The sequence below is a fragment of the Nycticebus coucang genome, chromosome 11, assembly GCF_027406575.1.
Source record: "Nycticebus coucang isolate mNycCou1 chromosome 11, mNycCou1.pri, whole genome shotgun sequence".
Classification (NCBI taxonomy): domain Eukaryota; kingdom Metazoa; phylum Chordata; class Mammalia; order Primates; family Lorisidae; genus Nycticebus; species Nycticebus coucang.
In genome coordinates this window covers 7,217,360-7,230,175 of record NC_069790.1, presented here as the reverse complement: position 1 = coordinate 7,230,175, position 12,816 = coordinate 7,217,360, and the positions used below count along the sequence as shown (strand labels likewise).

The 12,816-nt window shown below is 37.2% G+C and overlaps 1 protein-coding gene across 1 annotated transcript in view; it reads left to right on the top strand.

The window, feature by feature from the left end:
* ABCA13 (ATP binding cassette subfamily A member 13) overlaps positions 1-12,816 on the top strand; it is a 578,079-nt gene that overhangs the window by 502,695 nt on the left and 62,568 nt on the right. Inside the window, exon 56 of the mRNA XM_053553839.1 lies at positions 11,724-11,874. Within this exon, the coding sequence (XP_053409814.1) occupies positions 11,724-11,874 (151 nt within the window). The remainder of the gene's footprint in view (positions 1-11,723; positions 11,875-12,816) is intronic.

Sequence of the window (12,816 nt, the reverse complement as noted above, 5' to 3'; positions counted from 1 at the left end):
TTGAACAAGGTGAAGGATATTGGAATATATATTCCATACTTTGAAATGGTGTAAAATGCTTTGTGGTATTTTTTTTATTTTTTTATTAAATCATAGCTGTGTACATTAGTGCAATCAAGGGGTACAATGTGCTGGTTTCATATACAATATGAAAGAATAATTAAATATAAGCTATACTATATTTATATAGTATATATAGTATAGTATGGTATTGTTCAAATCTATATTTTTTGTTGATCTTCTAGCATATTTATTCTATTCAATATTGAATGTGGATTGTTGACCTTTCTGTTATTGTTGAATTATCTCTTTTTACCTTAATGCTTTGCTTTTGCTTTGTACATTGTGAAGCTCTGTTCCTCAGTGTATATATTTTTTGATTAGTCTGTCTTTCTGAGGAATTGATTCTTTTACCATTTTATGTCTCCTATAACAATGTTTGCTTTAAGACAATTTTGTTTGAGCCACCCCAGTTCTCTTTTGGGAACTACTTGACTTGTACGTCTTTTGCATCTTTTTAATTTAAACATGTATGTGACTTTGATCCAAAGTGTATATTTTATAGACAGAATAGAGTTAGATCAATTAAAAATCCATTTTGCTAATTGCTGACCTTTGTTTGGAGTTTTTAACTCATTTACATTTAATGTAATTACTGCGATGGTCAGATTGATGTCTACTGTTTTGCTGTTTGCTTTCCATGTGTCTCTGTCTTTTATGTTCCTTTGTTCTTCCATTACTGCCTTGTTTTGTGTTAAATACATATTTTTTTATAATATCACTTTAATTCCTTATTTCTTTTGCTATGTATTTTTGAGTTATTTTCTTAGCAATTTTCTTGGGGATTATAGTTAACATCTTGAGTTAATGTCCTCTAATTTAGATTAAAAACAATTTAATTTCAATAATTTATAAAACTCTGCTCCTATAGTTCCATCCTTGCTTATACTTTTATTATTACAAATTATAATTTTAGAAATTGTATGCTCATCAGAATAGATTTATTACTATTTTATTATGGAGGTGCATTTAAATAAGGTAGGAAAAAGAAATTATAAGCAGCAAATACATTTATCCCATCATTTATATTTCTTCAGGTAGTCAAGTTAACCTGTGGTCTTTATTGCATTTCATTGTATGGATTCAAGTCACTGTTAGTACTTTTCAGCCTAAAGAATTTTCTTTAGTATTTTTTGAGACCCCTCAACAATCAACAAATTCTCTTAGGTTTTGTTTATGTGTGAATGTCTTAATTTCTCATTCAGTTTTGAAAGATAGTTGTGTTTGATAGAGAATTTTTAGTTGACTTTTTTTTCTTTCATCACCTTGTGTATATCTTTCAGTTGCTTTCTGGTCTCTGTGACTGTTGAGAAATCAATTGTTAATCTTACTGAGCACTCTTTGTACATTATGGGTCATTTCTCTCTTGTTGTTGTGATGGTCCTCGAGTTATCGTCAGCTTTTGACAGCTTGATTATGATTTGTCTTGGTGTAGATTCTTTTGTATATATTTTGTACACAGTGATCTCATTTCTGAACATATGCAGCATAATTATTTTCTTTCAATTCTTATAACTTGCTTTTTCTTATTTTATTGCATTGGCCAGTAATGTAAGTATAATGTCAAATAGAAGAAGTGATAATGGGCATCTTTGTTTTTTTCTTGATATGAAGGAGATAAGTTTAAATGTTTAATCATTACGTGGGTTGTGTAGATTGAGAAAATTCTCTTACGTTCCTATTCTTAGCTTGCAAAGATTTTGTCACTATTTATTTTTATGAGAAATATTTAAAAAATGTTCCTGAATGTTTTTCCTCATCTTTTGAGATGATCATATAGTATTTCTTTTTTGTTCTGTTAGTATAGCTTATATTTAATTATTTTTTAAATGTTTAAAAAATACTTTTGCATTTATGGATAAGGCTGACTTGATAGAAATTTGATATGCATTTTATAAATCACTTAATTTAATTTGGTAGTAATAATTAAAATTTTACAATGATTATTATGAGAAGTTGCCCATGATTTTACTTATTATAGTGTACTTGTCAAGTTTAAATATTTAGGTAACAATGGCCTCATAAAATAAGTTGAGAATTGTTTCTAACCTTTTTATTTTTGAAAATAATGTATAATTCATGTAGTTTTTCCATAAATATTTCAGAAAATCTCCTAGTGAATCAATTTGGGCCTGAATTTATCAGAACATTTTAAATTAAAGATTCAATTTCTTTTTAGATATGGACATTTTTAGGCTTTTTATTTCTTCTGTTTTCATACCCTGTGTTTTAAGGATTTTTGCTATTTCCTCTGAATTATCATGTTTCTATGCAGAAATTTTATGCATAATGTAGTGACATATTAATATCTATACAATTTTTAGAGATGTGGTTAGTATTCTTAATACTGGTATTTGTGTCAAATTATATTAATATTAGGATTTGTTTCTATGTTTAAATAATTTTATTGCCTTTTACATTTTATTATAACTTTCACGTAATAATTTTTATTTTGCCCTTCTTTATAGATGTTAGCTTTCTAGTATAATTCACCACTTTTTCATCATTTTTGTTCATGGATTAATGGAACTATACTAAAATCTATATCTGTTAACTGAAATGTCTATATCACATGTGGGTTTATTTTTATTTTCTTTGTTTTCATCTGTGTTTTGTTTAATGGTATTCCTGGTATATAGTTCACTAGGATTGCTGTCAAGACATACTAAGAACCGGGTGGCTTAAATAACCAAAATTTATTCTCTTCCATTTCTAGAGGCTAGACTTCTGAGATCAGATCATGAAGGTTGTTTCCTCCTGAGGGTTGTGAGGGAAGAATTTGTTTCAGGCCTCTCTACTTGGTTTGTTTATGGCTGTCTTCTCCCTGGTTTTTGTGTAGTCTCCCTCTATGTATGTGTGTGTGCTCAAATTCCCACTTTCTGTGAGGAATGTGGTCATATTGGATTAGGGCCTACCAGAATATCCTCATTTCAATTTGATATTCTCTGCAACACCCTATTTCCAAAAAAGGTCATATTCTTAGATTCCGTGAGTTAAGACTCCAACATGGTTTTGTCTGTTTTTGGTGGAACATGAATCAACCCCTTACACTTGATAAAGTTTGAGTGAATGAAAACATTTAGAACTGTGGGATTCTGTTTTCCTCAAAGGAGAATTATTTTTGGATTTGATGTGTAATTAGAACAGGAAAAATCATTTTAATACAGTCAGAAAATTAAATGATCTTATTAAAGAAACTTTTAAGGACTTGTTTAATTTTATGTTTTCCAGGGTTTTAGCTTTTAGTGATCCTGATTCAAAGCTATGGCTATTTACCAGATCCCAACACCCAACTGTCTGATTCACTCCAGTTTTTATTACTACACGTTTATTATAAACCTGATAGTTTTGCTCACTTTTTAGCTTATCAGACTTGTGTTGGGCTTTCCCTCTTTGATTGTAGGGCTCCATTGCTCATGAATTAATGAGTATGACAAGGGTGAAAGCACCTTACAGTTATCAGATCTTTCCTCTCTCTCTGCTCTCTGACATATTGGCTCCTCAAGTCCTGTCTGCCTTGGTGATCATGAGCCCCAGTTTTTATCTCTTGAGAAAAATGATACCAGCTTTGCTTAGCTGGACAGTCACTTTCTATACAGCATCACCACCTCTCCTCCTTTATCCTGTATGAGAGGTGAATATGTCAAGTAAAAATCAGAGTATATGTCTCATTGCAGTGAGTTGTTCTTTTCTTAGGGATTTGAATTATTAATTCCTAGCTATTAGATTGATTTTCCTGCATTTTATATAGAGTTTTTCCATTATTTTGTGGGCTATTTAAAACCACTCTCAGTTGAGCTTCAATTTTTATAATGAATATTTTAAAAATAGCACATTGGTAATATATATACATTATCCTTTATAAATATTCTCCCATATAGGGAATATTTGAAACTTGAACAAACAAGTGTTTTTTTTTTGTTTGTTTGTTTTTTTGCATAATACCCACAAATATTTCATGGTACATACTTAACATTTATTGACTGTCTAAAATACAAAAGAAAGTGTAAATCTTGTATTTTATCTGATAATCTTGCTGCCTACGCAAGAATTAGTAAATAAGAAAACAGATAAAAATTATTGTACAAAATTAAAGACTATAACTGAAAGTTAGGCATTCATGTTTGACTTATTTAAATATAGGAAAGTACTTTCAGAAAATGTAGTATTTTCTTGATCTAAATGAGTAAATTTTTATAACACAGATGTGAAAATTTTTTTATAGCACATTCTGACAAATGACCCAGCTGAATTTGAAAGACAAGAGAATAGGGGTGTGACAGGAACTAGTATAAAGGAATCTAAATACATAGTGGATCACAAATCCATTTTTCTGGTGTATTTGTCATATTCAAGAGCAGAATTAAAAGTGCAGAATATTAAATTAGTAATGCCAGAAGTGAACTTACAAAATTGTGGCAGGGTATAGATTAGAAGCCATTGAATTGATGAGTGAAGGGATGGCTGACAATATGTGGGCTGGAGAGACATATATAAAATTTATAGCTTTTTCTGAGGGGATGAGATATGGCACATGAAAAAGATGAAACAAAATCTCTAGTGATAAGGTTACTGAGTTCAGATTTCTGGTATAACATTTAAAGAGCTTGAAAGTTTTTATTTTCATTCTAAAAGAAGAAAATAAATCCTGAAAAGTTGAAAATTGTCAACTCTTAGAAGTTTCAGAGCATTGAGGTCACACAGCAATCTAATGTCCCAGAACTGGAGAGACACTTGGGAGAATCCAGGGGACCCTACACTTCTGTGGAGCTCAGAAATATTCAAAAAGGGTGTATGATTGTACCTGTACTAAACATATATAGAATTTATCCCTTGTCATTATTCCCTAAACAATGCTGTGTAATAGCACTTGCATTATTTAGGCATTGTAAGTAATGTACAGATGATTTAAAGCACGGGTCCTACCTTTTTTTTTTTTTATCTCTTTGCTTCACATTGGAAGAAGAGTTGTCTTGGGCCACATATTAAATACACAAACACTAAAAACTCTGATTAGTAAAAAATAAATACATAAATAGGTCCACTAAGACTTTTCATGATCTTCAACACAGATAAGCAAAATGAGGTCTCATAAAATCAGAGCTCTCTGAGAGAATGTTCCGTTTTTGCTCTCCATTTCTCTTCATCTTTGAGAGTTTGGGAGCGTTCAAAGGCTTTGTCTTCAATGTCAGAACTCCTTTCTTCTGTTTGCTCCACTCTGTTACTGAGGGATTCTACTGTATTTTTCAGATCTTTGAGGGCTGCAAATTCTTCCTTCAGTGCATCAAAATCTTTGGTGATTTTGTCTTAAAATTCGTTAAATTCTCGAGACAACTTTTGAATTTCTCTTCAAATTTCTAATTTTGACTTTTGAATTGCTACTTGAATTTCTAATTCCAAATTTTCCTCCATTTTATTAATCTTGTTTGCAATCCAAATTCTGAATTCGATTTCTGACATCTCGGCCAGCTGTTTATGAATGGGATCTTCAGTTACATCTGCCATATCTTTTCTGGGGGGGCGGTGATCTATTCTGGTTATTCATGTTACCAGAGCTTTTCCGCTGATTCCGCCCCGTGATTGTTTTACACCGTTTGATTTTTTTTAATTTTTTTCCCCCTGGAGCTTTGTTGAGGACCTGTACAGTGCTATGGCCTGAGAAACTTGGGCCGTGTTTTGTGTGGTGGGATAAGTGGTTCTGTCTTGTTTTCAGCTGGTCTCTGTCCGATTCTAGTGAAACAGTTACTCTGGGTTGAAGTCTCAGCCAGAGTAACTGTGGAGAAATACTAGCAATTCAGTCGCCCTGCTCCTCACATGCAACAATTGGAAAAGGAAAATCAAACCTTCCTACAACCACACACCCAGAACACCACCTGAATAGTCCTTGGGCGACTGGCTCAGTTCAAAAGGTCCAAATCAATTGTCTCAGTCAGCACCTGTCTCAAGAGGGAGAGTTTAAAAGGTCTCTGGCAACTGGATCACAGGGGTCTGGAGACTACTCTGATATGGCTTGCTCCAGTGCTGCATGGAGTGAGGAGGAGACACCGAGCAAATAGATCAGTCTGGGAAGGTTGATGCCTCCTTCCCCACCTTGCACCTCTGTCACACCCGGTCACTGATAGCCCTGCAGTTGGCTGACCCAGTTGCCTGTAGTGAACAGATACTCCAGGGGTTTGCACCTGCCTGAATCACAAGGAAGTCTATTTCTGCTCAGCCAGGCCACTGTGCTCTGCCTCTATCTAGCAGGGGGTGGTGGGGCCTGACAACCTCGGGCACTTAATGGAGCCTGGGGGTGTTCACTCAGTTCCAGCGCCACCCCAGATTGATGTTACTGACAGAACAGAACAACTTTGCACGAATTTGTTTCTGTCCCTGCTAAATTCCCCTGCAGAAAAGAAGCTGTTTTGAGTTCCCAGAGCCTGTGCCTCAGGCCCTGTCTTTGCTCGTGCAGGTTTGTATTCGGTTAGTTGACAGTTCTAGCCACCTGTCTTCCTTTGTCTATAGGCTGACGATCCCCTGAGGGCCGGGTATGTCTTAGGCTCAGTAAAGTAGTCCTCTGGGTCATCCCTGGCCTGGGATCTTCCCCGCACTGCATGTGCGTTTCTAGTCCCCATGCTCCACCAGGCCGGTACCACCTCAGGCAAACCCTTTACTCATGGGGCCTGCGTTTCCGTCCCAGATCTGTTCTGTGGTGGTTGTCACCTGAGTAGATGCCCGGCCTCCTCTGGTTGCCCAGGGAGACAGGGAGGGTGGCTTCAGAATATCCGGGAGTGAGCCCTATTTTTTTCCAAAAGACGGCTGCTGCTCTGAGCCTTGGGGAACCACCGCTCCGGAGTGGTTCCCTCTCAGCCGACTGTCCTCTCCTCACTCTCGTGCCCCAGAGTCAGCACTGACCAGCTGCAGGTTAGGCACTGTGCACACCCCTTGAGAAATCACCCAAGCATCTGGACTCCTGGGGAAAAGGCCTCCAGATCTCAGAGTGAGAGTGGAGGGGAGTGCTGGGAGCTCAGAGTTGCAGGTAGAGAATATATACAGTTTTATATAGTTTTATGCCTGTCAGGAGAATGCTGTGGCACCCTAGTAGGGGAGGTAGGTCCAATTTTTAGAGGGTCTCTCCCATGGAGTGTAGTAGGAGGACCTTTGAACTGTGCTCATTTGTTTGTGGGGCACTCTGAGATGTTCTCATGGGGGAGGGGACTCCGGTCTGCTTGGTGATGGATTTTGTACCTTTTATTTGTATCCTTGGGGTCGCAGCTTGCCTCAGTGGGGTTAATGTGCATTCTTCAACTTTCTCTCTTGGTGCAGCTCCAATCCACAAGGTTACTTGCTAAATTTCTGTCCTTTAACTCTCCTTCTGGACGGGAGCCTCTGTGGAAAGCTGGCTTCAGTCAGCCATCTTGTCTCTGCCCCCCCCACATAGTTCTCTTTATAGAGATCTCTCACATCCTGTTTTAGGTATACTCCCAAATATTTCATCTTCTTTGTCACTACTGTGAAAGGAATAGAGTCCTTGACTGTTTTTTTGGCCTGGTTATTGTTGGTATATATAAAGTCTACAGATTTATGGGTGTTGATTTTGTAGCCTGAGACATTACTGTATTCCTTGATCACTTCTAGAAGTTTTGTAGTAGAATCCCTAGTGTTTTCCAGATATACGATCATATTGTCTGTGAAGAGTGAAAGTTTGATCTCTTCTGACCCTATGTGGATACCCTTGATTGCCTTTTCTTCCCTAATTGCAATGGCTAAAACTTTCATTATAATGTTAAAGAGCAATGGAGACAATGGGCAACCTTGCCTGGTTCCTGATCTAAGTGGAAATGATTTCAATTTAACTCCATTCAATATGATATTGGCTGTGGGTTTGAGCCTCTATTAGGCTGTAGATGGCCTCTATTAGTTTAAGAAATTTCTCTTCTATACCAATTTTCTTAAGTGTTCTGATCATGAAGGGATGCTGGATATTATCAAAAGCTTTTTCTGCATCAATTGAGAAAATCATATGGTCTTTATTTTTTAGTTTGTTTATGTGCTGAATTACATTTATAGATTTACATATGTTGAACCAGCCTTGAGACCCTGGGATTAATCCCACTTGGTCATGGTGTATAATTTTTTTCATGTGTTGTTGGTTTCTGTTTGTTATTATCTTATTGAATATTTTTGCATCAATATTCATTAGTGATATTGGTCTATAATTTCTTTTCTTGTTGGGTCTTTCCCTTGTTTAGGGATCAAGGTTATGTTATCTTTGTAGAATGTGTTGGGTAGTATTCCTTCTTTTTCTATATTTTGGAAGAAGTTTAGTAATATAGGTACTAGTTCTTCTTTAAAGGTTGGTAGAATTCTGAAGTAAAGCCATCTGGTCCTGGGCTTTTCTTTTTAGGGAGATTTTGTACAGTCGATGCTATTTCAGAGCTTGATATAGGCCTGTTCAACATTTCCACTTGGTTCTGGCTAACTCTTGGTAGGTGGTGTACTTCCAAGTATTGGTCAATTTCTTTCAGATTTTCATATTTCTGAGAGTAGATTTTCTTGTAATATTTGTTAAGGATTTTTTGAATTTCTGAGGGGTCTGTTGTTATTTCATCTTTGTCATATCTGATTGATAAGAGTAGCGATTTTACTCTTTTTTTCCTGGTTAGTTTGGCCAGAGTTTTATCTATTTTATTGATCTTTTCAAAAAACCAACTTTTGGATTTATTGATCTGTTGTATAATTCTTTTGTTTTCAATTTCATTTAATTCTGCTCTGATTTTAGTTATTTCTTTTCTTCTGCTGGGTTTGGGGTTGGAATATTCTTTCTTCTCCAGTTGCTTGAGATGTCTCATTAAGTTATTAATTTCCTCTCTTTCTGTTTTCTTGAGGAAGGCTTGCAGTGCTATAAGTTTCCCTCTTAGGACTGCCTTTGCAGTATCCCAGAGGTTCTGATAATTTGTGTCTTCATTGTTGTTTTGTTCCAAAAATTTTGTGATTTCTTTCTTAATTTCGTCTATAACCCATCTATCCTTCTGCATAAGGTTATTTAGCTTTCATGTTTTTGTATGGGTATGCAGATTCCTATTGTTATTGAGTTCAATTTTTATTCCATGATGGTCTGAGAAGATGCAAGGAATGATTTCTATTTTTTTTTTTTTTTTAATTTTCTGAGGTTGGATTTGTGGCCTAGGATGTGGTTGATTTTGGAGTATGTTCCGTGTGCTGATGAGAAGAATGTGTGTTCAGTTTTTTTGGGATGAAATGTTCTGTAGATGTCTGTTAAGTCCAGATGTTGAATGGTTAAGTTTAAGTCTAAAATTTCTTTGCTTAGCTTCTTTTTGGAGGATTTATCCAGTACTGCTGGAGGGATATTGAAATCTCCAACTACTATGGAACTTGAGGAAATCAAGTTGCTCATGTCTGTTAGAGTTTCTCTTATAAATTGAGGTGCATTCTGCTTGTGTGTATAAATATTAATAATTGAAATCTCATCATTTTGAGTATTGCCTTTAACAAATATGAAGTATCCATCCTTATCTTTCTTTAGTTTGTTTTTTTAAAGCCTATTGCATCTGCGAATAGGATTGCAATGCCTCCTTTTTTCTGCTTTCCATTTGCCTGGAGTATAGATGACCATCCCTTCACCTTGAGTCTATATTTGTCTTTTAATGTAAGGCGAGATTCTTGTTTGCAGCAGATATCGGGCTTGAGTTTTTGTATCCAGTCAGCTAACCTGTGCCTCTTTAGAGGACAATTTAAACCATTCACATTAATTGAGAATATTGATAAGCCTTTTGATAGTCCGGTGGACATTTTTAATCCTTTTGCGACTGTGGAAGTTGGAATTTGATCAGAATTTTCTGGGTGGGTTAATTTTGTGGTGGAGGATTACGCTGTTCATTATGGAGGATAGGTCTGAGAATATCCTGGAGAGGTGGTTTAGTTATGGCAAATTTCTTCAACATGTGAATGTTGTTAAAGTATTTAATTTTTCCTTCATAAATGAAACTTAATTTAGCTGGATACAGGATCCTGGGTTGAAAGTTATTTTGTTTTAGGAGATTAAAAGTTGATGACCATCCTCTTCTAGCCTGAAAGATTTCAGCAGAGAGATTTGCAGTTATTCTAATATTCTTCCCCTTGTAGGTGATGGTTTTCTTTTGTCTGGCTGCTTTCAGAATTTTCTCCTTGATATTAACTTTAGTGAAATTGATTATGATGTGTCTGGGGGATGTCTTATTCGGGTTGAGTCGTGCTGGAGTTCTGAGACTGTCTGCTATCTGAATTTCAGAATCTCTTGGCATGTCTGGAAAGTTCTCTTTCATAATCTCATGGAGAAAAGACACTGTGCCTTGTGAAGCCACTTTGTCACTTTTGGGATCCCTATATGACGAATATTGATTTTCTTCAAATTATCCCAGAGCTCTCTGAGAGAGTGATCTGTTTTTGCCCTCCATTTCTCTTCCTCTTTGAGAGTTAGGGAGTGTTTGAAAGCTTTGTCTTCAATGTCAGAAATCCTTTCTTCTGCTTGCTTTATTCTGTTAATGAGGGATTTGTCTGTGTTTCTCAGTCTATGTTTGCGGGCTGCAATTTCTTGTCTCAATATGTCAAAATCTTTGGTCATTTGGTCTTTGAATTCATTGAATTCTTGAGATATCTTTTGGGTTACTGCTTGGAATTATAGTCGATCTTATTTGCTATCCAGATTCTGAATTTGATTTCTAACATCTCTGCTATTTGTGCATGGGATCTTGTGCTGTGTCTGTCCCATTGATCCTTGGGGGAGTTTATCTACTCTGATTGTTCATATTGCTAGTGTTTATCTATTGATTTTGCCTCATGATTGTTTTTTCACCTTTGCCTCTAGCTGTCCTCAGAGTTGTTGAGGTGCCTCTCCTAGATTAGACCCCAGGGGGATCACTGTATTGTTGCTGGATCTTTGTAGGGAGTGACCCTGTGTAGTTCCTCTGGGGCTGCCCCAGCCAGGGAGTTCTGGTTGTGGGAGTAGCTCTGGAGTGTGACACAGCCAGATCCAGCAACAGGGTGAGGATTGGGGGGTTGTGGTGGTTCACACAGTTCTGGAAGTGCCTGGCGCCCAGTGACTTTGGCTCAGATAGCCCAAGGCTCCAGCAGTCTCTGGCCAGAATGAGCAGGCCCAATGATTGAGGCTGATACACCATCTGAGGCTAAACAAAAAGAAAAAGAAGCAGGGGTTAGGTCTTCTGGGGAGGGGAGCCAAGTTATGGGAAGGTGAGGGAAGGAAATATATGGCGAATTAGGGTTGTATCAGTATGCAGATATAAGTCTCTATGTGACCAGAGTTGTCTGGAGAAGCAGGTCTCTCCTTAACATGGATACAACTTTATAAATAAAAATTTCCTGTATGAATACGAATTTCTTTTTCAAAAGGGGAAATTGATATGCAATTTTTAGGCATTTAAAGGACAGCATGTAGCTTTTCCTTTGCTGGTTCTCAATGGCCTCTTGCTCAAAATAATATGCTAAAGAGGCATATTTGGGGGGATATATCCTGAAATCCTTCCCTTTTTATTAGTTGAAACTATTCATGGAAAATGAATTAATTGCCTTAAACCAACTGCAGTGGACTTGATGAATCAAATTAAAAGATAAGTTGCTGTTTGTTTTGGGAGCTGCTGTTCTCAGCCTGACTGCTTCTCTCACAGAGAAGAGGTGGATCTGTCTTCTGCGGGTGCGGCAGGCGTGCTACTTGGCTACTGTCCTCAGCAGGATGCCCTGGATGAGCTTCTGACAGGTTGGGAACATCTCCACTACTATTGCAGCTTACGGGGGATTCCAAAGCTGTACATCTCTCAGGTAAGTGTCCTCGGAGTTTTCCCAAAAAAGGGACCCATTCAGGAATGTTGGTGATGCCCAAGAAATCTCTCACCCTCTGAGAAGGAATAATAGTACCAGATGAACTTGACCTGAACAGTACTTTCCAATATGATCATACTGAAGGAAACATTACAATATGCTTGTCTTATTTATTTTTATATTTAGAATGTATCAGTGTAGTAAGTCATGTGGTAGGAGTTGAAGCATATAGAAAACATCATTTGTAACTTTGTATCACTTGCTCTTTTTTATTTTTTCCCCTCTCTAAATGCCTTTTCCGTTTACTGGAGTATTTGTATTCAGGGACAAGTATCATTAGCTCAGTATTCCCAGGGCTCACCGGAATAATGGACAGAGCCTGTGGAATTTGGGAGTAGCTGGAAAGCATGGCCTGGTGCATGGGCTAAAGATTCCTGCCAGCGGGGTCCTTTCTGGGTGACCTTAGGACAAGAAACCAGTGGCAGAAACTGCAGGGCCTCCATCTGCATCACTGTCTGGGAGAGGAGAGAGTGGCAGGTGAACAGTGAGAGACCAAGAGACAGCTGCCCCTTTTCCTCTTACAGGCAGTGGCCAGCCAAGCAGAGCATGACAGCCTTGACTGACAGCTCAGAGGCTGTAGTTCCAGGAGCCGCTAGAATGCCTATTGCTTAAGGCACATTTTTACCTTTCCTGCATGTGATTATCAAGCATCTGTGAGGTGCTGGCTCCTTGAATTTCTGGATTCTGAACCAGGAGTAGAAATAAGTGGCTTATGTGATGCATTTGCAATTAGACTCTTCAAGAGATGGAACATCCTAGGACTCACAGTAGACAAAACTAATAGCCATTGCCTTCCCTGGCCTGTGAAAGCTCAGTCTGTGCTGTTTGCATAATGCTTCAGCCTTCCTTTCTTAGTTATGCTCTGTAACTTCACGTGAAACT